At 36.6% G+C, this 26,947-nt stretch overlaps 2 protein-coding genes across 2 annotated transcripts in view; one reads left to right on the forward strand and one right to left on the reverse strand.

Annotated features, from left to right (window-relative positions):
* Positions 1–209: 209 nt before the first annotated feature.
* Positions 210–1,227, reverse strand: LOC308703604 (chemokine XC receptor 1-like; the record flags this gene model as incomplete). The annotated part of the gene is made up of 1 exon (XM_081387260.1): positions 210–1,227. The coding sequence occupies exon 1, from the start codon at positions 1,218–1,220 to the stop codon at positions 210–212; it is 1,011 nt and encodes a 336-aa protein (XP_081243386.1). The 5' UTR covers positions 1,221–1,227.
* Positions 1,228–2,303: 1,076 nt separating this feature from the next.
* The window catches only part of fyco1a (FYVE and coiled-coil domain autophagy adaptor 1a), a 36,424-nt gene continuing 11,780 nt past the window's right edge, over positions 2,304–26,947 (forward strand). Inside the window, exons 1-12 of the mRNA XM_081387247.1 lie at positions 2,304–2,449; positions 3,826–3,932; positions 4,317–4,423; positions 6,353–6,478; positions 7,663–7,769; positions 15,543–15,686; positions 15,916–16,009; positions 16,568–19,030; positions 19,633–19,725; positions 20,815–20,933; positions 21,144–21,311; positions 22,559–22,711. Coding sequence (XP_081243373.1) covers positions 3,872–3,932; positions 4,317–4,423; positions 6,353–6,478; positions 7,663–7,769; positions 15,543–15,686; positions 15,916–16,009; positions 16,568–19,030; positions 19,633–19,725; positions 20,815–20,933; positions 21,144–21,311; positions 22,559–22,711 — 3,635 coding nt within the window. The 5' untranslated portion in view covers positions 2,304–2,449; positions 3,826–3,871. The remainder of the gene's footprint in view (positions 2,450–3,825; positions 3,933–4,316; positions 4,424–6,352; positions 6,479–7,662; positions 7,770–15,542; positions 15,687–15,915; positions 16,010–16,567; positions 19,031–19,632; positions 19,726–20,814; positions 20,934–21,143; positions 21,312–22,558; positions 22,712–26,947) is intronic.

Raw genomic sequence — 26,947 nt, forward strand, 5'->3', positions numbered from 1 at the left:
TCTTCACACTAAGAGAAAAAGGTTCTTGTACTGACTGATCACAGAAAGTATTTTGGGGAACCAAAAATGGTTCTTCTATGGCATGTGTGCAAAAACCTACTTTTGGAACCTTTATTTTTTAAGAGTGCATGTACATCATTCACACATTCACATCATCTTAGAACTCATTGTTGGTTCAGAACATTCGCTAAAAGTACTTGAGTTTTCTCTTAATACATTGAACCCTGCGATATATTTTTTGCCAATCTGGCTTGACTGAAATCGAGTTTTTTTTTTTTTTTAAAGATCTTCTGCAGAATCAGTTTTAGATGATTCCTGAACTTTACGCCAATAAAAACGTAAAACACAGGGTTCAAGCAACAGTGTGTAAAAGCTAACATTCTGCAAGCATAATATATATATTCGAGTCTAATGCTTACTGTACAGTCTGTAAATGGATGGATTTTATGATCTGTCAAAGATTTTAAGAACATAACAATGTTATATGGAGCCCAACCAATAAAAAACACCAGTGCAATGCAGAATATTAGTCTAACGGTCTTGTGTCTCTTATTGGTCCGAGATTTTGTAATTGTCCGAAGCATTCTGCCATAGCAAAAACCCATGATAAGAAATGCAAAGAAGAAAAAAGCATTTTGAAAATAAGCAATTCCAGATTTCATTTCAGCACTGTCATATTCACAGTATGTACTATTTAAATGTGGTATAACCTTGCTATAGCATGATCCGAGCAGTGAAACCGCTCCGCTCAGGATCCAAACGATAACAGGAGCGACTGAAAAGCCTCTGCATTTCTCCCAGTCAGACAGAGGATGAACCACTGCCATGTAACGCTGAATGGTCATGAGAGTTAAGAACAACACGCTGCTGTAAAAGCCAACATAGAACAGAAACTTCACCGCTTTACAGCCAATATCTCCAAATGTCCAACCCCAGATGAAGTACGAGGCCCAGAATGGAAGTCCAAAAGTGAACAGCAGATCTGACAGAGCCAAATTGAGGATGAACACGTTGGTCAGGGATTTGAGACTCTCATAAAGTGCCAGAATGACCAGAACAAGGATGTTACCAATACAGCTTAACACAACCACTAATGAGAAGAAGAGCGGAATGAGAATGGATCCAACTTTCACCACTTCATCTTTGTGACACATCTCGTCTTCATAGTAAGGATCATATTCATAGTAGTCAGATCCATTGTAGTCAGTAGTCAGATTCATTGTTTCCTCTTCGGTCATGTTGTTCTGCAACGTCACAAACTACTTCAGTCAGATTAGATTTGTCCAGGTTCAGTTCTTTACTGTTTTCTGTGGAAAATACACTCAAACATTATAATATGTATTTTCATTAGGACAAAAAACAGAAGAAAATCATATGAATCAATTTAGCTAAATTTATTCCAGTGAGAAAATACTAAATACAGCCTGACATTTAGTCCTTACCTGCTCTTTCCACTGTCTTTTCTCTAACTAAAGGGAATCAAACTTATTTGATAGGAAATAAAAGCATTGCCCCCTTTATTTTTTGTGTTGAGTATATCGTCAAGACAGCTGAGCAGATCAAATGTTGAAGAGGTGTGAACTTTTCTGAATTTATAGGTTACCGGATGGGTAGACTCTTCCTCTTTATAATAGGTAGGCTACTCATATAGTACTCAAATAGTAGGCCTACAGACATTTTTTTCACTCAAATAGTCACTCAAGAGAGAGAGAGAGCTGTTTGTCGTGGAAATGTGCTTGTTTAAAAATCAAAAACAGATTAATTAGAACATATATAATAATTAATCTGTTTATAATTATTATTATTAATCTGTTTTTAATTTTAAAAAGCACATTTCTAAGACGAACATCTCTTTTTCGCTGCGCTCTGTGACGATTGCCAGCGCGGCCAATAGAATCAGGGGATCCAAACAAGCACGGGAATCAAAATGGATGATTGTCTCATAGACACAGATTTACATTAAAAATAGTTGTGTTTTAACAGTCAGGTAACTTGTAGGTAGGCAATGTGTGTAAACAGTTTTTTAATATGTGTCCCCATATAAGTTTTTAAAACTCCGCCTACGTCATAGCGCAGAGCAAATCGTGTTGGTATCTGAAGGGCAACGCTGAACCCAGCGGCAAGCCCCGCGCATACCGCGTCCTGTGTGAAAGGCCCATGAGAGAGATATCGACGAGAGTTGTTCGTCGTTGAAATGTGCTTGTTTAAACATATATAATTATAATTAATCTGTTTTTAGTTTTAAAAAGCACATTTCTACGACGAACAGCTCTTTTTTCGCGTAACCAAACCTGTGGGCGGGGCTATAGTCAATGGTCCAATAAAAAATTATCTTGGCTCTGAATCCCTTCCTCAGTGGCGGAAAGTTCTGTCAATCAAAAGACTAGCAAGGTTGTATTATAATAACAACAAGTGGAAATGATTTTCCCGGATTCTCACAAAAGTCCAAGTATGTCAGCTTCTTTTATCACTTTCAAGACTTTCATCACAGATTTACTAAACTTCCAGCTGTAACACATACAGGTTGACTTCAGTCTGAAGCAGCCTTTATTCGGAATAAATGTTCTGGCACATTATACTGCGCGTGACTGGCTGTTGACGCCTTGGAATTGTTGACTGAACTATTGAAACTTCTGTTCGTTCTTCTTTTATATGTCTAGTTTCTATGGCAACAACAGACGCTGTTCCAAAGAACTCTTTGATTTGAATTAAAACAATACAGTTTAAAAGTTAAAGGAACGTGTGAAAGAACGCGAACACTGATGCTTGTTTAACGTTACATTTCAAAAGCAGTTTCTAGTGTTGTTGTTGTTATTGTATAATCGCACAATACTGTATAGTAAATATAACTTGCATGTTATTGTTCCTCTCGAATGTCTTTTATCTAATCCACTCTGAGGGGTTAAATATCTTGTGTGATGATAACTTGATATTTGTAATTCTGGGTAGTCATATACTGTTGTATACAGCACACACACACACACACACACACGCGCTGTCTAATAAAGGCCTGGAAAGTTTGGTAATTGCTGTTATTCTTATTATTTTGTTTCTCAGAATCTTCAACCAAATTACAGTTTAAATCAGCTGTTAATAATAGATTCGAGAAGTAGGTTTGACTTATGGTTTAAGTTGTTTTTAGCTTGTAGTAATTCCTTTATTGAAAAGCTTTGTGTGACAAACTTGACTTTTTTCTATTTTATATCATATATGGTACTTTATATTCAGGAGAGCTGATAGATGCCCCTGTATTTAGCCTAACGTTAAGCGTTTATAGTAAAGTTCTTGACTCTTCACGATATTGTACATTTAATAATTACTCATTTATAATTAGAATAAAATAATCTCAAACTGTTAATAAATAATTTGTCACACCATATTGACTTTTTGTAGTCAACTGAAAGTGATTCAGTTGATTCATTTCACACAAAAAAAGTGATTAACTTTATAACATCTAAAACATACATATATTTGGTTGCATACGCATAAAAATGTTTTTGTTTTAAGTGGTAAATGTCAGTGTCATCGGTTAACTGTGCCTTTTTTATTATGTGTTGTAGAAGCATACCTGTAGACACGCACCTTTTGATTGCTATCACTCTTCACGATATTGTACATTTCTTAATTTTATATAACGTAATAAGAGAAATTTTGGCGTTAACAATAATTATGTGTATTCTACAGCTTTGGCCAGTACGAGCACTAGTAGTGATGCTTTGACTTTGCAAACACCACTGATATGGCCGATATATCATGCTTAAATAAATATAACGTACATGTCAAATGCTAGTTATCCTTTGTCACTGTGACTCTTTTACTCGGCAGACTACAGATGACCTCTTGAACCCGTTGTCAGGAAGCTAGTCAGACCATGGCCGCTGGTGCTGCAGTCGGGGAGGGTCAGATCCAAAGGATTATCAGAGATCTGCACGGTACGGATGTGTGTTTGCCTTCATGAAAGAGGCAGAGCTATTGTTTAGAGAGTAAAGCGGTGGTCCATGGTGGAGCACGTGCAATTGCCATTTACAGGGCGCTGGCTTTCAACACGGGGAGAGAAATGCAAAATGAAAGAGACCTGCATATCAGAGTTCATCCCACTTGTGTGCCGTTTCAGTTCCTGAGGTGGATGAAAGGCGCGTGGAGTAATTATAACCAAAAGGGACTTAAGAAGGAGAAAAAAACTCTTCTTCAACCTTTGTAAAATGACTATGAAATGGGGGTTTTGTTGTTTGTGATCATTGTTAACTACAGTGTTTTGTAATTGTTTTTAAAATTTCTTTATGTAGTCATACTTGTTAAATGGTCTTTTCTTATAGATGCTGTGTCAGAACTGGCAAAGGAGTATAAAGAGAATGGCGAGCCCATTACAGATGACAGCTCCAACCTGCACAAGTTTTCCTACAAACTGGAGTATCTGCTTCAGGTCAGAGACATATAGACGCAGCAAACAAGTGTAAACGAGCTCCCTAACCGATCTCTCAAAGTAGTCCGTATGTATGAGGCCATTCTGCGTTTGGGACCAGATTTACTAACAGCATGCGCCAGCGCAAACACTCTTTTGTTGTTAAGAAACTGTCAGGATTTACTAAAGACACACAGTGAACACGCACACAGCGTGGACAGTTATTTTTGCGGCTGACCATATTTTATATTAATTTGTAGGAGTTTCCCTTTCAGATGCAGAATTCATGGAAGGAGAGTATTTAAATGAAACCTGAAAGTTGATTTACTAAGGTTTGCCCTCGTCAGTTTACTGGTATTTACACCATTATTTACTGCCCCAAAACAGCATGTCTTAAACCAGCTGCTTATTTGGCTTAAATCTGGCCCTTGTTGTCTAAATTCTCGTGCATCCTCTTGATCAAGACAAGTCAAGTCACCTTTATTTATAGATTAACTACGTGTGACATAGTTAATCTGATTTATTTATTTAATATTTTTGGCTAGTAGAAACCTATATATATATATATATATATATATATATATATATATATATATATAAAATAAAATTTGGATTTCATACATTCATTTCTTATACAAACAAAAAATCCTGTCATCCAGCCATCTCCTTCCCTTCCTCTTTCATCCTCATCCTTTTCATCAAAAATGTATTTTAGGTGGACAGAACAATACAGTACAAAAACATCAAAAAATGTTGGATGTTGGAAAATAACAATGCCAAACCACATGAACGGCATGCGTCAGGTCAGAGGTCACCCTTCCACCGGAACTCAACTCTCTCGTGAACGCGCGTACATCCGTTGCCGGAAGCCTGTGATTATAGTTTATAAAGTTTTAAATATGGATATTTATCTTATAGTAACGCATTGCTTCACTTCAGAAGGCCTTTATAAACCCACTGGAGTTTCATGATGGATGGATGCACTTGTTGGAGCTTCAAAAACTATTCAATGCCATTATAAAGCTGGGAAGAGCCAGGATATTATTTAATATTACTACGATTATGATTTTTACCAGGAAAAAAAGAAGAAAGTCATATAGATTTAGGATGGCAATCTTCCAAGAGCAGCGCAAATTAGCATCTTTTTTTGGGGGGCTTTAAATAATGGCACAAACACCAATAAATTATGGGATCATTTTAATGTTTGGGTGAACTGTTCCTTTAAGTTCCATAACTGTGTGAAGGTCATCAATTATGAAACAAGTACGATTCAGCTAAAAGCAGCCTTTACAGAAGACAAAAGTGCTGTTATTCATGAGTCAGTTCAATGATTCTGTACAGTAAGAGTCGATGTTGCAAAATTTGTCAAATTTGCTATTAAGCAGCTCTGCAAAAAACAGTGGTGTCATCATTCAGGTCAAATCAGTTCAAGTTTTGTCTGATCAACAAAAAATAACCACATGCTCACCTGTCAATCAATCATTGTGCTAAAATAAGGGTTTAGAACTATACTGGTATGTGTGGATTTAAAAGTAAAAAAAAACGTTGTCAGTCATAATTGTACAGTTTGCAGAATTGTGCACTGAAATTATGCTTTTGTAGAGAGATTGAAGTCAAGTTGGCACCAAAAGTGTGACTTTCTGGTGCAACGTGCAGTGACAGACTGTATTAACTCTCACTTTGATTAAACCCAAACACAAGTGATCACAGGTGATGCATGTTAATATCAGGTGGAAATAGCAGTTGTTTCTCCTGATCACTTGGGATCTGATCACCCACAACCGATGTTAGTCTTAGGTGTGAAGCGGCCCATATGGATATACTCAAAGGCCCTACTCCAGCTAGATGAGATCTCAGATGACATTTTTCCATTTGAACTTCTTTTAGTCAGTTTTTAAGGTGTGTATCTGTCATTTATCTGAAGTGTTTTGCTATTATTATCTTGCTCAGTTTGACCAGAAGGAGAAAACAACATTTCTGGGGTCCAGAAAAGACTACTGGGACTATTTCAGCGACTGCCTGGCCAAAATCAAAGGAGCAAATGATGGAATCCGCTTTGTTAAATCAATTCCAGAGGTAAACATCTGTCTCATTCACTTCTTACAAGCATTTGAGCAGCATTAATCTGCGTGATATGCTATATTGCATCTAAAAACATTTTTATATCATTTCTGTTTTTTACTTCTATTTTTTGGTTTTATAAGTAATTATTGAATTAATATCAATATTGACAACAACAGCAATAATAATAATAATAATTACTATTAATGTTATTTCTTTTTATTACTATTATTATATATATAAAAATGTGTTAATTATTAAATAATAATTACTCATTTATAATTAGAATAAAATAATCACAAATTAATGTAATCTCAAATTAATTGAGAGACTACATTCAATATTTGTATTGTTAATAAATAATTTGTCACACCATATTGACTTTTTGTAGTCAACTGAAAGTGATTCAGTTGATTCAGTTCATGCAAAAAAAGTGATTAACTTTTTACATCTAAAATATGGCTTTATTATGTGTTGTAGAAGTATACCTGTAGACACGCACCTTTTGTTTAAACAAACCTTCCTATCGGCTTTGTACAGTTCCGTTTTCTCATCGAAATATAAAAGATTTTAGTGATGCTATTGATTAGGTTCTTCTTTGTTTTCCCGTATTGTATGCTGATCCAAATGCCATGTTCTTTATAACTGTACCACTTCCGTGTGACTGCTGACTGATATTGTCCTCAATCAGATTCACCTGTATTGTCTTAACACTGAACTCAGCCACAGAGTCGACCAGCTTCTTCCTCTTGTGTTGTGGCTAGTTTCGTTCGCAGAATAGCTAAATTTTCTGTCTCAGATTCTATGTAAGTGGGATCAGATCAGATAACAGTAAGTGGGTGAATTATTCAGCTTTGTCCAAGTTACTGGTTATAGTCTGTGTGGTTGCATGTTATAATATGTAATAATGCTACACAGAAAGACAAACATCCATCAGTTTAAGTGATGAAAATACTGTCATTCGAAACGCAATAATTAATGCCTTAAATATAAGCAATCACCTCGAAATCACCCAAAACGTCCCACTCAGAACATCCTTGCATCATAATTTTGAGTTTGGTATGGGCAACATCACTGATGTTTTCTTCAGGAAATGTAAAAAAGTCTAATGTCAACAAAGTGTCTAATGGTGTCAATGGTGTTTTTGGGCCACTTGATACTTGAATGATGGTGAATGCTTTGTTCTTTCTCTGTCTCAGCTGAAGACGTCTCTGGGTAAAGGCAGAGCGTTTATCCGTTACTCACTCGTGCATCAGCGGCTGGCTGACACACTCCAGCAGTGCCTCATGAACCTCAGGGTCACCAGGTAACACTTCACTGTCACCTCACCTGTCATCTTTCTTCACAAACATGCCCTGCGTCTCAATGCCCATACTATTCATCCTAAACAGTATGTGAGATTAAAATAAGTGTGTCCCAAAGCATAGAATGTTGAACAGAGCATATTCCAGAAGTCCCCGGATGGCCTACTATTTTCCGGTGGATTTTTGAAGTGTGTATCCGTGCTCACTATAACAGCTAATATTGCCCACAACCCATTGCGCTTCGGAGGAGGACCCAGCTCAGAACTACAAACACGAGTAAAAAGTGTTCAAACCTACAAAACATGGTGGATATGCGCGACCGACGGTGAGAGGTTTTGATAACGGTTTGATTTAAAGCTTAATCTGATAAAAAATATATTTTTTTAATGTTATCCGTGTTATATTCCATCTGCAGTAACAATGTGGACTTCTATAAAGATCCGTTTGGCCATTAAAGGGATACTTTTACCGATTAGCATTAAGCTTTGTATCAGTAGAAACCCTGTAGTATTTTCGAATGACCGTGCTTCCCTCCCTCATGTCCCCCTGAGACGAGAGATTTCTGTATTGTGTGTCTGGAAAAAAACCTCAGATGACACAAAAATCTTCATTTTGCGTCATCTGAGGCTTGTTTGTCCAGAGGCGAGAGACTACAGCCAGTAGGAGGAGCTCGTTCCGCATGTCTTCAACCCGCCCATAGGGGGATCTCACGATAAAACAGCGTCTTTTCAGTTTCGAGTCGACTAGTAGCCTAGTTGTATCATTTCTTAGGTAGTAGGCCTCGTAGGGCAGCAAAGCAAGTACATTCTGGGACTTTTATCCACATGAGCCAAAAATACATTTTCTGGCTTTTCTCAGTCTAGAAGGCACCAACTTCTAAAATAATCTCACATTTCTACTACATAAATGACCCAATTTAAATACACATTCATCTTTCCAGCGGTGAAATATCCCTTTAACTTTTAAAAGCATCATTATGCATTAATATGAGGAGAGTCTCCGCGTGAAAGACCTGCGACTGCAGATCAACGTGCTTCTGCGTTTCTCTCCGATACGGTAGGAAATGAAATGAACTGAAATGTGGAGGATTTGAACTGTGACAAGATGATTGACAGGCGACAGAGTACTGGATGCGACAGAGAGCAACTGTTAAAGACGCAGTTGTATGACGTGATAGTATGTCCCAAAGCTTATCTACTCTTCTGCTACACACTCAAAAGTATCTGCTTTTTCTTTTTCTACCAACCCGACAATAATAACAGACCAGAGCAGACTCTCTCTGTAACAGACCAGCTTCGACGACCGTGTAAACAATAACATGGAGCTTTGCTGACTTTGCTGTCCTTTTTAGCAGCCATTGTGCAGTTAAACTCTGCATTTTATTATACTGCAGCTGCCTACATGCGCAAGAGGCAAGCTATTATTAGAGCAATCGTCACACTACGCATATGCCCAGTGTGTATGAATGGTCATGTGACATGCGTTTTCGGTCGTGTAGTGTGGACGGAAATCTTTTCTGAAACGCAGTGGAAACGCCAGTATGGACGAGGATCGTTTTCAGTTTATAATGCCGTGTTAAAACGAAAACGCACTAGTGCAAACGGCCTTAATCAATCCTTTGAGCTGCACATCTTACATTGAAATGTCCTTTTGATATTATCAAATTATTTTGGTTTTGTTTCGAAATGTTTAGTTTTTTCTTTCCTGATGAAAATTAAATGCATTTTCTCCATGCAGTAAAAGAATATATGAATATAGGCCTATAGTTTATAGTGGTCGACCAATATTTGGCGATTTTTAATTACACCGGTCTACAATTTTTTAGAAGTCGCCTGCTTCAGAGATAAAAGGCCAGATTTACTAATTAATTTTTTTATTAATTTTTTATTTAAAAACTCTCGTCCCATAACTTTTGAGTCTGAAAGGGAAACTCCTACAAGTGCGTATGCAATAAAGTCAGCCGCAAAAATAACAATATCCAAATCTTTCTCTGCGTGTCTTTAGTAAACCTTGACAGTCATTTTTTAATGCCAAAAGAGAGTTTGTGCTGGCACAAGCTGTTAATAAATCTGGCCCAAAATATGCTATTTATTATGTATTTTGATGTGCTGAATTCAAATATGACAATTAAAACAACTGATTGGCTACTGTTTCCAATATATTTACATAGTATATTGTGTACCTTTCACCTGCCCTGCTTATGTAACATTAAAAAAATCAGCAAAAGGGTTATATAAATAAAATTTTATATGAAACAAAATGTAAAAAGCTGTTATGTACATAGTTTAGTCCTATTCAGTGTCTACTCAGCGCTTCTTGGCTTGTAAATGGAGCATCTCTTGTCACCGTCCAGCAATGATTTGCTCCATTTGAAGTTATCTGCACTGTTCACACAAGTACGAGGCATCTCTGCTCACTTTGGCTAAACAGAAATTTGTCCCTTTGCAAAATCAAACAAGTAAGAGCACGACACTATGACGGGGTGTCAAACTCAGTTCCTGGAGGGCCACAGCCCTGCAGAGTTTAGCTTCAACCCTAATTACACACACCTGATCCAGCTCATCAAGTCTTTCAGGTGTGTGTGTTGGAGCAGGGTTGGAAATAAACTCTACAGGGCTGTGGCCATCCAGGAATTGAGTTTTGCACCCCTGCTGTATGATTTCTAGAGCTGACGTAGGGCAATTCGTACAGCAGGGCAATGTAAGATTTGTTATGATTGTATCATGCATAACTTCTGGAAATAATATGATGCAATTAATATCATGTATGACGCAATACCAGCATCAGATTGCATCATTCATTGTCTTGGTCCAAAACCATTCATAGATGTATTTGAGTCATTTCTGGTTTAAATTGAGATCCCTTCCATTTAGTACTCACTTATTCTCCGCCATTCCCATGTCAAAGGTCCTATACTGACCCGATAGCATATCATAAAAACTAGAGCCAATCAACAATTTTGAGTATTATTTTCATGCTCAGTGACCCAGAATTAGTAAAGTCTGCCTACACTTATTTCAGAAGCATTATAGCTACAGACCAGTGTTATCGGCCAGTACGTTTTTCTGTTTGGCTGATGTGTCAAAAGCAGGACTTTTATTTTTTTAAAAACACTGAGAACGTCAGCGCCTGAGCATCCGAGGTCCCATTCTTAGTCTTCATTAGCTTACTGTCTCTGTTTAACAGTTGTCTAATGATAAAAACTATTGTTATACAACTTTATCTACCACCAGCATTCAGCGAGAATGCATTTATATAATTCAAACAAATATCTAATCACAAACCTTGCAAAGTTTGGTGAATGTTGCTGTTAGATCTTATGAAGAGTGCATTTGTATGAAGGTAAAACAGTAGCAAAACTCGAGAGCATGTAAATGTGAATTTGAGAACTTGTACAATAAATATTTGTACTTGTACATGAACATTTACACTCACAGCTCCAATGTGAAAACCTGTAAAATAAAAATCTGAAGTTGAATGTTGAAATTTGCACTCGCAAACAATAGTCACAAACCTGTATTCTGAATCTGAAGCTGCAGACAAGTAGTCACAAATGTGTAAAATGCCATTCACAGAAATACAACGACAGACACAAACTTGTAATATATATTTTGCGTTGTGCACTTGAAACTCAGAAGCGGTGAGAGGGAAAGGGGGGCGGGAGGAGTGGGGTCAAAGGAGCCGTTTTATTGGTTGGCACCTAGCCAATGAAATGGGAGTTCGATGATGTCACGAAACCCGCGTGCACTGAAACACTAACAAGGCTTAATGCATTAGACTGATATTAAAATAAATAAACGAAATTATCAAACTCAGTAGACACAATGCTAATGCATACTACAGAAAAGCAGATGAGCACAGAATATGACGTAAAACATATGACGTATGCCATATATGCCCTATATATATATGGTATATATACCATAGACTGTAAAAGACACACACACACACACACACACACACACACACACACACACACACGTACGTACATATCAGTGGCGGCTGCTGGTCTTTCAAAGAGGGGAAGCTCATTTTCGGCCTACATTATAAAAATTATTCATTTATTTATACGTAAATTCTACTTTCCTTTTCAAGAAAATGCTCTGTGAAAAATGAATGTAATAATATTATAAAGGTAGAAATAATAATATAATAAAGTATAATAATAATTCTACTAATAATAAGATATTTTTTTAATTATTTTTGAGTTATTACTAATAATAATAATATAAAAAATATATAATAAGTAATAATATAATAAAGGTATAAATGTATAATTGTGTGAAATGTATTATAAAAATTGGCTAGAAATTTTGACAAGCAAATACCAAGAAAGAAATAAGTTGCAGCACTTTGTCTTTGAAAAATCCGCGATGGGACTGAGCTCGAACAGCTTCAACATCAGTGACTTTTTATTGTATGAAATCGCTGTCAATCAAAAGGAGACACAGCCTTTCGACAGACCCTCCAATCATCACGCGGAAGCCCGGAGTCCGGGCCAGCCCACTCCCCGTTCACCCCCAGAGAAGCTGAGCTTCCATGGGCGGGACATAATCGTAGCATTTATCCAATGACCGTCTAGTTTCAAAGCGCTGAAAAAAAACGATTGAAGCAGCCCCATAGAAGTCAATGGAAGCTGGGCTTCAACGGGGAAATGCACTGTGACGCTACGGGAATGTAAGGAAATCGAGTCAGCCGACCTGCTGTATGTAACTGATTCTGAACGAACTCGTCTTTGAGACGAACGTCTTCTAATGCATTTTAGTCAATAAAATGTTAATACAATAGTACATATTTGACCATTCATTTTTTTGACATTATAGGGGAAGCCGAGCTTCCCTTGCAGTCTTAAAGAAATCGCCACTGGTACATATATATATATATATATATATATATATATATATATATATATATATATATGTGTACGTACGTGTGTGTGTGTGTGTGTGTGTGTGTGTGTGTCTTTTACAGTCTATGGTATATATATATATATATATGAAGAGTTCAGATGCAAAAGCCTCTAAATGCCATTTGAAATTTTCTTATAGAATGATCATTTTTATCAAGCTCGTATATTTAAGTTCAGTAATTTCACTTAAATGATAATTAATAGGTAATCTTCACTGCCATTTAAGTGAAATTATTGAATTTAAATATACGAGCATCTGAACTCTTCATATATATATATATATATATATATATATATATATATATATATATATATATATATATATATATATATAAGCAAATGTGTGTTCAGTGCAAATAAACTTGCTGCCTAGTGTTTTATTAATAAAGTAACAAATTATGTGTTTTTTTATTGTTTTTAATTTTTATTTTATAACTGTTGGTCCATTAAGCCTCATTAAGTGTTTTCTTGGGTTCGAGGAAAACGTACAATTAAACGCGTTGCGTTCATATTCTGTGCTCAATTTTTTTCTGTATAGGCTATATGGTGTTTCCTGTTTGGTCTTTTAATACCACTGTCTCAATTAAACGTGTTGCGTTCATATTCTGTAAAACTATTCCAGTAAAACTAATGATATTTCATAAAAATATTTTCCAAGCGTTTTAAAAAATAGCTGATACATATGCATACAAATGTTTGCATTGTGGCTGGCGTTGTTCATTGGTGAGGCATCGACCAATAAAATGACTTCATTCCGACCCCAGCCCCGCCCCCGACTCTGCTCTCTCAAGTCTGCATTTACAAGTGCACGAGTGAGTTTTGCTACAGGCATATCGCAAAAAGAGTAGCAAAAGTCAAAGCGCTAGGATTTGAAGCTGTACTGCCAGATATGAGAGGTTGTGAGTGCCGACTTGTGGTTGTACAACGAAACTGAACGAAAGCACAAAGATAAATGTGTAGTACACAATTGTGCCTGCCATTTTGTTTATGTAAATGACACTTTACACATTTGTAACTATTAATCTGCAACTTCGAATTCAAAACACAGGTGTTCTGAGTATTGTCTGTGTGTGCAAATCGATAGATGCAGCTTTTCACATCAGAGCTGCAAGTATAAATTTCAACTTACAAATACAAATATTAATTTTACAAGTTCTCACATTCAAATTAGCAAGCTCTCGAGTTTTGCTACTGTTTTACCTTCATACATTTGTAGCCTGTTTAAAAACATGTGTAAGCTGTACGAATCAGATGCGGACAGAGTTCAGCTGTCACTGGACACACACATTCAACAAACTTGAAATCCTTGATTTCAAACTATGGTGCACTTATATCCAGTTGGCCGCTATGTCGTATTCATGTCATGTTCATAGTGTATTGTATGTAAAATTAGCACTACCTATTAGCACTACCACTTCCCTGGTGCACACAGATTCTTTATTTGTGTAAAATATTATATAATAGGATTACAGAATTAAGAAGTTGCAAGTCTTCTTAAAAGAATAAATCTGTTTATTTTACAGATTTATTTTTGATCAAGTTTATTTTTTCATATTAATTATAATAATAATAAATAATAACTAATAAACAAATAATTAATAATAGCCTTTATTTTATACTGCGACATTAAAAGTAGATCAGATTGCTTAAAATAGTAAAAGCAATCTTAATAATACAAACATTATAAACTAATGACATACATAAGCATGCAATAAATAAAAATACTTAAATGTTTATGCACATTGTTTATATATAGTAATTAATTCAATGTATAGTAAATTAAATCTGTTGCTTTATAATTCATTAAAATGGTCATTTGAAAATTTATATTCTGTATGGAATTTAAAAATTTAACCAAATGGCCTTAATTGTCCAGAATTCAGCTGCCCATATCAAACATGTGTATGCTAAAATTGAGCAAAAACACATAGTTTTCATGCAGCATTTTAGTGATTATGGAAAAATTTGTTGTGGCTTCAGTGTAGAGGTATGAATAGTTAAATATGGCAGGTTCACAATCTAAACCAAAAAAGGCAAAAACTCATTTCCGCTTGTTCTAGTTACAAGTACTATTTACATCACAGATTAATTCAGTAGAAACAATACTGAAAATGCTTCCCACAAAGTTTTACTTCTTAAAATCAGCTTCCCTGTTTTAAGAAACAATATTACAGTTACCCTGGGTTAATGGGTGTGTTCTATGCATGTGTATGACTGCTTATTGTGAGCTTCCTTATTTTGAGTAAAGACTGATTCATTTTCAGACTATGCAGCATTTGTGATGTGCAAATGGCACGATAGCCCATGGCGTGACTGAATTAATATGGCCAGTACAATGTCATTTTTGCTAGCTTAAAAGTTTGCACTAAACCTGTAAGAAATTGTGACAGACTTATTTCCAATGCATTCCTCTTTGGGGATCAATGATTAAGGCTGCATTCCTCTTCAAATATGTCTACTTTGCACTTAAAAGTATGTACTATGCTGGTGATACATACTTTATTAGTATGACAACGTGAATTTTTGAAAAAAATTTTTCATTTTTCAAACAGACCTCTTATTTGTACACTTATTTGTTTGCATTTGCACGTCAGGTACTAAGATTTAGCAAAAAGTCAACTAAGAACTGTCATAATCTACTATGCATCTGTTGTGCAAGAGGTTGTTGTGGGTAATAGCTATAAATACATAGAAGAATGTGCACTTTCAAATCTACTTTGAATAGTGAACCATCCAAGCATCTTTCTATTTCCAGTGTAACATGATTTTGGATACCTTAATTCTTATTGTTCATGCCATTCAGTATGTTAGACTTGAGTTGGACATGGTTTTCTAAAGCCTTTTTTAAAATGGTGTTTTTCTGCAGTGACTGGTATAATTCCCGGAGTCCATTTCTCAAACCCCATCTCAGTGTGGACATAATTAATTACCTCTATGAGCTCAATGATGTTCAATTTGATGTGGCATCCAGAGGTCATGACCTTGATTCAGAATGGCCCACTTTTGCAAGGTAAGAGCACGTTGTAATTTTGCAATTTATTATATAAATATAACATCAACAGTAGACTAACACAAACACACTGGCAAACATATAATGCTACTAATTTATAGTCCATTTGCCATGTGGTATTTATGGTCCATTTGCCATGACTGGAAATAGTATGTGTGTGAATGTGTTTTAATAATCTGATTGATGTTCATCTCAGTTCATTTAAAGTTGACTAAAAAATGTGTCACAGGAGGACACTGGGAATGACGAGCTCTCCCAGTCACATGTGGAAACCACCGAGTCGTAGTTCCAGCATCAATAGTCTGGCCAGCACATACTCACAGGTACCAGCACATCAATAGTATGTCCCTGTAGCTTTAAGTAAAATAAAAGTTAAAATTCATGCATTATACAAATATATTAATTGTATTAATTACAAACATTATTTATATTAGTAATTAATTAATATTTATACTAATTATTACTATTAAAGGTAACACTTTATTTTAGTGTCATTGTTACATGTACTTACCATAGTAATTATGCATAATTACATGCAACTAACCCTCAACCAAACCTGTTGTTAATTAATATTACTCAGTATTTAAATATATAATTAAACTGTAACAATGATACCTTAGATTAAAAAGTGTAACCATTTAAAAATATTTATTAAAATTAAGTATATTACATGTATTACATATTTATTTTATTTTTTTAATGTATCAGTCACACCACTGTTTTATATCCAGTAGATGGCATTGTTTGTCTCAAAATGTCTCAAATCTACTCAATATCAACTTTCTCAGATCTATTCAACTTGAAGCAATCTATCTTTATCTTACTGATTATGTGTATCTCCTCTCTGAGTTTATTTTCTGTGTTTCTCCCAAACCTTACAGCAGGCACACGAGTTCCCTGGGAGTCCAGACATGTCTGTGCTAAACTCCAGTGGACTGAATGATTCTTCTATCAGTGCTATAGACGATCTCCGCCTGGAGCTGGACCAGTCTGAATTAAAACAAAGAGAGTTCCTCGACCAGGTGCAGCAGTTAGGTGCCGAGGCGGGTGAACTTCGTGGGGTTGTGGTAGAGCTTCAAAGGCAGCTGGATGTCTCTTTAGCTGCCCAAGGTAATCATCAGGAGCTCCAGCAGAACCTGGAGATGCTAGCTGAGCGCGAACGAGCCCTATCCCATGAGCTGGAGGTCTTGAGGGGACGCGAGACCATCCGAGAGGCCTCCCACAAGGACCTCCAGGACATGTTGGCAGCAGCAGAGCGTAAAAATGAGGAATTGATGGCAAGGCTAGATGGAGTATTGGATGAGAAAGGCCAGAAAGCGACCAGTGACTTCAACTCTGCCCAGAAGATTCACGAGTTGTTAAATGAATTGAAAGATGCTGAGAAGGGGAGAATAGATGCTCTTGCAGAAGGAGAAGAGAGTAGAAGGCAGGCTGAACAACTAGCTGAGAAAGTCCGAATGAAGGATGAGGCACTCAAAGAGGCTGAGGTGAAAATGGCTGCTTGGATGGAGAAGGGTAAACAACTACAAACCAGAGCAGAAGAGCACCGTAATATCATGGACAAACTCCAAGGGGCTCTTGCAGTGCGAGATAAAGAGACCAGCAACCTTCAGAGGCAACTGCTAGATCTCCAGCACTCTATGGAAACTATGGAAAAACAGGCGAAGGTGGAGAGGAAGGGAATGCAAGAGGATAAAGAAGAGCTTGAGAAGAAGATGAGTGGTCTGGAAGGGCATCTGCGAGGATTGCGGACACAGCTAAAGGCTAAAGAATCTGATCTTCTCTCCAGTACCAAGACAATCCAGTTTCTGGAGAAGGAATCAGAGAAGCTTAATAGGGAGAAACAGAATCTGATGGTAACCGTATCTGAACTGGAGAACAGCACCAAAGTGCAGGCCAAGAAGATTGACGAGTACAAAGATAGCTGTTCCATGCTTATGGAGCAAAACAGTGAGCTCCTCCAGATGATGAACAAGACTGAGGACACCAAGAAGGAGTTGCTTAAAAACAAATCCTCCCTGGAGAGTGAGCTGGCCGGATTGAGGGCCTCGGAGAAGCAGTTGCGAACGCAAATTGATGACGGGAAAGTGACAGTGGATGAACGAGAGCAGCGAATGAGAGAGGAGAACAGGAGTCTGGATGAGAGGCTGCATATGGCCAACATGCAGTTGGAGGAATCCAAGAGTTCAGTTCGCCAACGGGAGCTGGAGAACAAGGACCTCATGGAGGTTCAGGTCACTCTTAAAGCGGCCCTCACAGCTATGCAGGAGGAGATACGCAACATCAATAGCCAGATTGCTGAACTTGAGAAGAGTCTTGGAGTTGCGAAATGCAATGAGGCAAACCTGACCGCTCAGCTTAAAGATAAGGACTCCAAACTGGAGGACCGGGAGTTGCTCTGTGAGGAGCTGCAGGGAAGGGTGGAAGAACTTGAAGGTCGGGAGAGGGATTTGGAAATGGAGAAGACAAAGGCAGAAAGAGCTTTTGTTAAACAAACAGAGATGATTAATAGTCTTGAGGCCAAGAGGAAGGTTGCAGAGAAGGTCCAACTTGAGCAGAGCGCATGTCAGGTTAAAGAAACCCAAGAGATTGCTTCAAAAGTGACTCTCCTGGAAGATCAGCTGGGATTGAGTGTGAAAGAAGTTTCTAGGCTTCAAGAGGAAGTGCTCAATTTTAGAGCTAAACTTCACAGTGCTATAGAAGAGAAGGACAAGACTCAAGCAAAGCTTGATGTTACTGAGGCTTCCTGTGCAGAACTGCGGATCTTGACTGAGCAATTGAAGAAGCAGACGGAGGAGCAGAATCGACTGCATGTGAATGAGCTCCTGCAGTCTAGCGAACGTGTTGAAGCCTTAACGTCGCAACTGAACCAGGAGACATCTGCACATCAGAAAACAACTGCTGAGATTGCTTCAGCCCAAGAGGAGCTGGTAGAGCTCAAGTCCCAGAATGAACGGCTGGTCCTGGAGAATGCTGAGACCAGAGAGTGTCTCCACCGAGTCAACACAGAAATGGCGGAGCTGGGAATAACAATTTGCCAACTCACCGCAGAGCGGGAAGAGGCCCGGGAACGATGGGCTGCCGAAGCTGCTCGGATACAAGATCTGCAACAGCAAGGAGTGAAGGAAACTGAGCGGCTCAATGCCAGCCTGGTGGCTCTTCACCAAGAAAACTCTAGTCTACGTGAAGAGCTCCAGCAGACGGAGAAGCTTTCAGAAACTGTGCTGGAACTAAAAGATCTGCTGGACAAGACAGAGGGCGAGCGGGACGCTGCGCGAGAAGAGATCGCTGCGGGGAAATTTCAGATGAGCACGGAGAGCATGACTTTCAAGAACCAGATAAAGGTAAAATTATCTCAGAATCTTCATTATCACTTTAAATCCCTTTTGTCACATACTTACGCTGCGTTCATGTCATTGGAGAATTATAGCAATTACAAGATGACAGCTCTCTGAAATAATTTATTTCTGTGGCAAATCTCGTATCAAATGCCAAAATGTATCAAATGTATTGCACTTTGGTGTTGATGTGCATTTTATATATGCCGTGTTTTTTGTTATTTATTAGTTTTCACAGTATTGTTTACTAATAGTAAAATTAGAAAAGGAATATCAATAAAAGCATGCACCATACATATGCATGTACCTCTTGCAGCCTCTTTTTTGGTTGTTTTTACATGTCACAGCAGTTAAGTGAGACAAATAATTTAAGCTGAACAGTGTGAACTCGCACTGCAAGTCAGAAACCCGTAATTACAGTAATTCTGACATGACATAAATGCAATTTTTTTGAATGCCACTTTAGTGGTTTTATCTGATTTACTTTGTGATTGACATAAATCCAAGCACATTTTATGTAAAATGATATTTTAGTATTCAAATCATTTTTTAGATTTTCTAGTACTTTATGTATTATTTATTTATATAATTATTACTTTTCAAACTAGAGTCTTAATGAAGAGATCGAGGGTTTGAAAACTCAGCTAGACATGGAGTTGAAGAAGACATCTGAGCTGGAGGCCAAATTATCAGAGTCAGAGGTATGTAAATGTTTTGAGCCAGGTGTGACTCTTGAGTGAGGACTGACTAATACTTTCATTTTAATGATCCTCATGATCATCAGATACTTTTTGCATACCAGCATGCAAATTATTATTATGCATCTCTGTTGGCTGATAACACTGATATTAGTAGGTGATGAATGTCTGATCTCTTGCTGCTCCTTTTGTTCTTGTTCATTGGAGACCCACTGTGCGAGACGGTGAAATAGATGACAAGAGATTGGGGCTAATTGCCAGACAGTGATGAATAATTTGCTTCTCATTAAGTCTATAATTAGTAACAGTGTATACGGTTTCTGGCAGATATTTGTCAATTAGAGGACAAGTGCCGCTGTAATTATCTTCTATAATATTATTCTTAAAATGTTTCAGCTTTTTGCAACAATAAAGCTTAAGCTGTTGTTGTTTTTCCTCTCTACTATTTGTTTTTTGCATAACTACTGAGTTAAAATATATATTTACAATTTCTCTTGAAAAATGGTATTGTGGCAGTACAGTGATGGTGTTTGATTGATGGTTATACCATGGTGCTGAATCGTGCCATATTCATGCACCATGGTATTTACATGGTACTCCAATATACTTCTAATTCAACAAAACATGGCATTCTTTTACAAAAAGTATTTTGGCGGTACCATAGTATAATAGTGATATCAGATTGTAATACTGTGGTACTTGTAGAACATAGAAGTGAAATACCATAATACTGCAATCGTACATGTCGAAAATACTGTGGTAATACTGTGGTACTACAATGTCTAAATAACCATGATAGTACCATAGTATGTTTTTTGTAAGTGTTGCCATCGTATATGTCCAAAAATATAGTTAGGGTTAGTTATTGTACATTTTTGTTAATGCTAAAGGATTAAATGCTGTTGTTTCAATATTACAGTACGAGGTAATCAAATCAGCACTTTTTTTGTTCCTTGGATAAGATGAAAATCAAGATAAAATAAAACAAAATGAGACAAAATAACTGTACAGAACATTGTCAATGTATGTGAATGTTTGTGTGTCCAGATTGCGTTCATGCATTTGGCTGTTTGTTTGTGTGTTTATATTTAGGGAGTGAAGATAGAATACTCTCGTCTGATTGAGGAGAAGGATTCTTACATCACTGATTGTAAGACTCTGATACATGAGAGAGAGTGTGAGACGCAACAACTGCAAGGAAGTGTATCAAGGTGAGCGCGTTCAAAAGCACTATAAAAGGGTTAATGCAGCACAGATAATGGATCTGCGTGAATAAAAGCCATCACTAATGGATTTCCAAATGGATCCTTATGTTAAGGATTTCTTGCACCCTTGAAGAGATTCGGTTTTAGTAATTATTGTTTAGGTTATATTTTTATGCAATATTATTAAATTCTTTTTGCTTTTTCTCTCTGCCTTAGTACCAAAGAGGCTCTTAGTGACGTACAGAAGGAGAGGGAAGAATTGAAGCAGAAACTGGATCAGGTGTTGACAGAGACTCAGAACCAGCATCTCCGGATGTCTGCTGAGCTGGAGGATCTGAGCCAAACCAAAGTAAACCTGGAGGAACGCCTCATCGAACTTATTAGGTCTGTATATCGCCTTGAACTTCAGGGTTAGCTTCTCTTTCCTAACCTAAAATCTGGGTTATTTTGTTGTTAATAATAAGTCAATGTGTTTTCCTTGTTATAGGTCAGGGTTACGTTTTTCTAACATGTAAGGCTTTTTTCCATCAAACACACATTTTTCCTGATAAAAGATTCAGTGCATTCTTATGGACTATCTCACACAATCTTTGTGTAAATAGTTTTGGATGATTCATTTTACTTTGTCATTTTGAAAATCCTTTAAATAGTTGCAAGTCGTTTTTATATTTGAAATAATTGGAATATTTTAGTTTTTTGTTGTTGTTTCAAAATTCTTGTAGTGAAAATTATTGGACGCTTTTTGTCGGAAATTAATTTAGCTTTGTCTGCTTTCTTTTGGTGTCAATAGGCTTTTACCTGCTTTGCTCATTCTTATAATAATAATTTATATATAATAATAAATGTTCTATATTTTAAATGATAAAACATATTAAATTATATATATATATATATATATATATATATATATATATATATATATATATATATATATATATATATATATATGCAATTCAATTCACATTTATTTGTAAAGCACTTTTCACAATACATATCGTTTCAAAGCAGCTTTACAGATATATATATATATATATATGCACATACACACACACACACATTAATAAATCTAGAATATTTTTTCACTTCAGGGGAAAGAGAAAGTAAAAAAAAAGAAAGGCTTTTAACAGATGAAGCTACTCGAATTCTCAATGAAATGTCAAGAAAACTGATAATGGGAGTGTGAAATGTTTTTCAAAGAAGCACACATAAAAGCAGATCAAGAGCTTGTTCTCACCTGCCTTTCAGATTGTTGTTGCTGTATGTCTCTGTTTAATTCAGTCCCTTTGTAGATTATTATATTCTTGTAGTTTGTAAGGTACCTGTTATTCTCTAAGCAAAACTCAAATATCTACTGATCCATAATGCTGAGCAGAAAAGATATAAGGGTGCTGCTGTCACAAAGATATTCTGGATGTGCATAAACACCTGTTTGATAAAATCTGCAGTTTGGTGTGGATAAAATGATATAATCAAACAGCTGCAGATGTGATAAAAGTTTCCTCTAGACATGAAATAGAAATGAAATGGCTGAACCATGAAAAGCGCTTTTAGACGTTAAGGACACCAGAGAGATACAAGAAAACCTTGGAGTCTTTTTTAATTTCTCATCTCCTGCTCTCTCTGTTTTTTAGGGATAAAGATGCTCTTTGGCAGAAATCGGATGCTCTTGAGTTCGAGCAGAAGCTGAGAGCGGAGGAGAAGTGGTGGCTGGTGGATAAAGAGGCTACACACTGCCTGGGCTGCCAGGGCCAGTTCACGTGGTGGCTGCGACGGCATCACTGCAGGTGGGCAATCTCGCGAACACCTGCTCTGATCTCAAGGTAGAGGTGGAGTGAAATGCAAAAGAACAGCAGAAAATTGATTTATGAATTTTAAAAAGCTAAGTAATTTAGGTTACTATTAAGTAAGGAATAATTGACTTCAGGCCGTTGAATTATTAGAAAAATAATGCACAACCGAGGTGGTAATGCGGTCACGACGCGAAGCGGAGTGGCCGTTCGCCTCGGGTGTGCATTATATTTCTAATAATTCAACGGCCTGAAGTCAATTATTCCGCTTATACTACAGTTACCACACCTCGAAACATTGTTCAGATTATGTATTTCAAGACGTTTGTAAAGTTTTTGTCATTAAAACGCTCTTGTATGTAGGACTAATTTCTTACGCATCTAATCCAATACCTCCGTTGCTAATTCCAAAACGTCATTTTAGAGTTAGTAACGGAGGTTTGAGCCACTGATAGCAGACTAACGCTGGGAACACACGACTAGCTGACACATTCTCTGACTGTTTTCATCGACTGCAGCAGATTTTAAACACCGACTTTGAACATAGACTGAACGCGCTGAACACGCGTTTGGGCATGATCAGTCATACGTATCAAATTACATTCATAACCGGCCTTAAAGTGTGTCCCCAGTTATTAATGCAGTTATTAGAGAGAGAGATGTTGCAATAATGAGACAGAAAAGCATGTGCGTCAATATTATTATTTATTTATTAATTCAATTCCTTTTAATTAATTCAAATTCATTCTTTTTTTTCTATTATTGACAGATGACAGACTAGCCAAATAAATGAAACACAAAGCCCTTTTAACAAGTAGGCCTATCAATAATTATTTATTTGTTATATTATTTATTTAAATAAATATAATATTTGTTATATTTATTTGTTATATCCGTGCTGCAGGATTATCCATTTATTTAGCCTATATTCAGTTTAATTTTCTATTGATTATAGATAGGACTATATACTTTATTTATTCAAATTAAACTGCATGTTTCCATTGACTGTGAAGCTAGACATTGAAAATTCCAGATCAAGCGCATGGGGCTAAATGTTTTTTCTTGTTATGAATTGTATTCTATTTTCCGTTATTACCATTAACTACGCGAAGCGATATGGAACTGTAATGCGGTCAAGACCTGCCTGGAACTACTTTAGCTGTGCGTTTCCCTGAAAATAATGCACACCTTAGAACGTTCGTCAACCAATCAGATTCAAGCATTCAACGGCCCTGTAGTATAATTTCATATATATATATATATATATATATATATATATATATATATATATAACTTAGGTAATTTATATGTGAGGTATGCGTGAGGTAAACACTCAGGTTCAACACCCAACAAACACATGCCTCCCTTTTTTGCTCCGCCCCCAAAATAATGAACTTGCTGTGCAACACAGGCAATGACTAACAGCTGGCGTTAAACATTCTAAGCTTATAAAGCGCAGAAATGCATGTGTCTTTATCATAGCTGACGGCAAGCACAATGATAAAGCAAATGAACAAACAAGCAAGGTGACATACAAGTCAAGTCAAGTTTATTTATATAGCGCTTTTCACAACACAGGTTGTATCAAAGCAGCTTCACAGTATTAAATTAAAATAATACATCAGTGTTTGTTTCTAGTGGAAAACGTCCACGTTTGGTAATGCTGATCAATAGTATTGTTGATTGATTAATTAAATTAAATAAAATATCCCCAAATATCCCCAACTGAGCAAGCCAAAGGCAACAGTGGCAAGGAACCGAAAAACTCCATCAACTCCATACATGAAAGACTTCGATGTTAGTCGCCAGCACACCAGCTGCAGGCTAACAATAACACTCAAAACTGTCATGTTTCTAAACCTAATATTACAACAACAGCATATCTTTGTTCTGTGAAACCAATGTTACTCACGTATCAAGCAGAAACAAAGCAACCTTGGCATCTCTAACGTCTCTCCAGTGCTGAAAAGCTTTTCCAGTATTAACGCGGTTCCTAGCTCTTGCCTGATTATAACTCTTCTTCGTCCAATAATATTCCTCTGACCTTTTCCTCTTTGGTAATATCTCAGCCATCTCTCTTTCTACAATCTTTCTATAAATGTCCGGCTTGCTCACTCTCTCTCCTCCCCCATCATAAGAGGACACGCCCCCTACTGCTGATTGGCTTCAAGATTGTTGTGGTGCTCGGTCTGATCGGTCCAGGACTACGTACAAACACTTTTGTTTTTCAGCACACACACAGAACAGACATTAGCAAATATTCACAATTTGTTTGATTTGGTGTTGATTTTCAATAATGTTTGTCAGAAATTGCTTACTGCACCTTTAAAGTATTGTACACATTTGTTGAAGAAAGGCTTTAAAAGAAAAAGCAGCCCCGCCACGTTAGTAAAAACTGGAAAAGTGCTATTATTTCTTCTCTTCACATCATTTGGAACTATATGTGCTGTGAAAAGCTCTATACACATTAATATTGAATTAAATATATTGTAAAATAATGCAAATATATTCAAAAAAATTGTATTTAGGTGTCCAACAAATTTTTTGTTTCATCTGTATGCACAGGTTTAGCCCTGGGCACATTGTCATTCTTTTCTCAGCCAATAAAACACATTTTTCGACTGTTTGCCTTGTTTCCTGATCTGCATAAGTACTTTAGTAAATCTGGCTGAAACAATTCAGATATAGTCCAGTCATTTTAAGCCAAAATGGGGGTCAACCTTGAAAAAAATTGCAACAGAAGCAAACTCAACTGATTTTGTATCCTCAATATGTCCTGAGTAAGGAAAAAAAAGCCCTGAAGAATCCCATTAGGGGAAAGTTTCGAAAAAGACCCAAATATAGCCTATTCATACGCCTATTCGTTATTTTTCTCACGTGAATAGGGTAAAAATTTTAACCTTTAGATATCACCATGAAAATGACTGAATTGATTACTTACAACAAGACAAACAAAAAATGTATTACAAGTTTTTAAAATTGTTTGTTAACATGGACAAACGGTGCATAATCTAATTACGTATGTGCTAATTTGCATAAATACCACAACAGATCTAAACATTGGGTCTAGCCAGGTGAAAATGTCTTGTTAAATCTTGTTGACACATAACAGTAAAATACTTGATGTTAAGGTCTGAATGGAACCCATTTGGGCTGAACATGAACATTAATACATAGAGGCAGGAAGAAGTACTTTAGAAACCAGCCTTAAATCATTTTTTCAGCACATACGTAATTAGATTATGCACTGTTTGTCCATGTTAACAAACAATTTAAAAAAAACTTGTAATACATTTTTTGTTTGTCTTGATGTAAGTAATCAACTCAGTAATTTTCATGGTGATATCTAAAGGTTAACATTTTTACCCTATTCACGTGAGAAAAAGAATGAATAGGCGTATGAATAGGCTATATTTGGGTCTTTTTCTAAACTTTCCCCTAATGGGATTCTTTGAGGCTTTTTTTTTTTCTTACTCAGAACATATTTAGGATACAAAATCAGTTGAGTTTGCTTCTGTTGCAATTTGTTCAACCTTTTTTCATAAAATGACTGGACTAATAACGCTTGCAAATAAACAACTGTCACTGAGCACAATTTGGTTTTAGTCCTGAACCCTGGTGTGAACCAAACAAGTGGACCGAGAGCGGAAAAAAGATGGGTCTTTGTCTGCTTCCTAACGAACTCTGGTGCGGTTCGACTGAAATATGAACGCTACATGGACCAAAGACATCTAAACGAACCAAAAACAGGATGTGATGTCACGGTATGCGACCCTAAAAAGGATAGAATGCTCAAGCACACCTGTTTTTGTCTTATCATAGAAGCTAATTTCAGTTCAGTACAGGTGTAGGAAATGGCATTTCCTTGCAGAAGATCTTCGTTTGTGTGTGTGATGGAGGGATTCCTGCCGCTGTTTTGACTCTTTATAAATTTTATAATTTTTATTCACAAGCTTTCAGCTCCATCATATACAGTGCCATCATATGTACTCACATACAGTGAGCGCATTTATCCCAGCACACAGCATTGTTTTTAAATATATGTCATAATAGCTGTTTTTTTATTTTGTATCTTTAGGCTTGGTCTTAAAAATCAAAAGTGAATCAGGACTAAATGTATCAATTTCTTTTTTTGAAGAAAAAGAACCAAGAGAACCGAATGTGAATACACTGAAGTATTTCAGACTCAATATAAAGAACATATGGTGCTTTGTTTGGTTTACAAATATTGCA

This window comes from Scardinius erythrophthalmus (assembly GCF_964197995.2).
Source record: "Scardinius erythrophthalmus genome assembly, chromosome: 15".
Classification (NCBI taxonomy): domain Eukaryota; kingdom Metazoa; phylum Chordata; class Actinopteri; order Cypriniformes; family Leuciscidae; genus Scardinius; species Scardinius erythrophthalmus.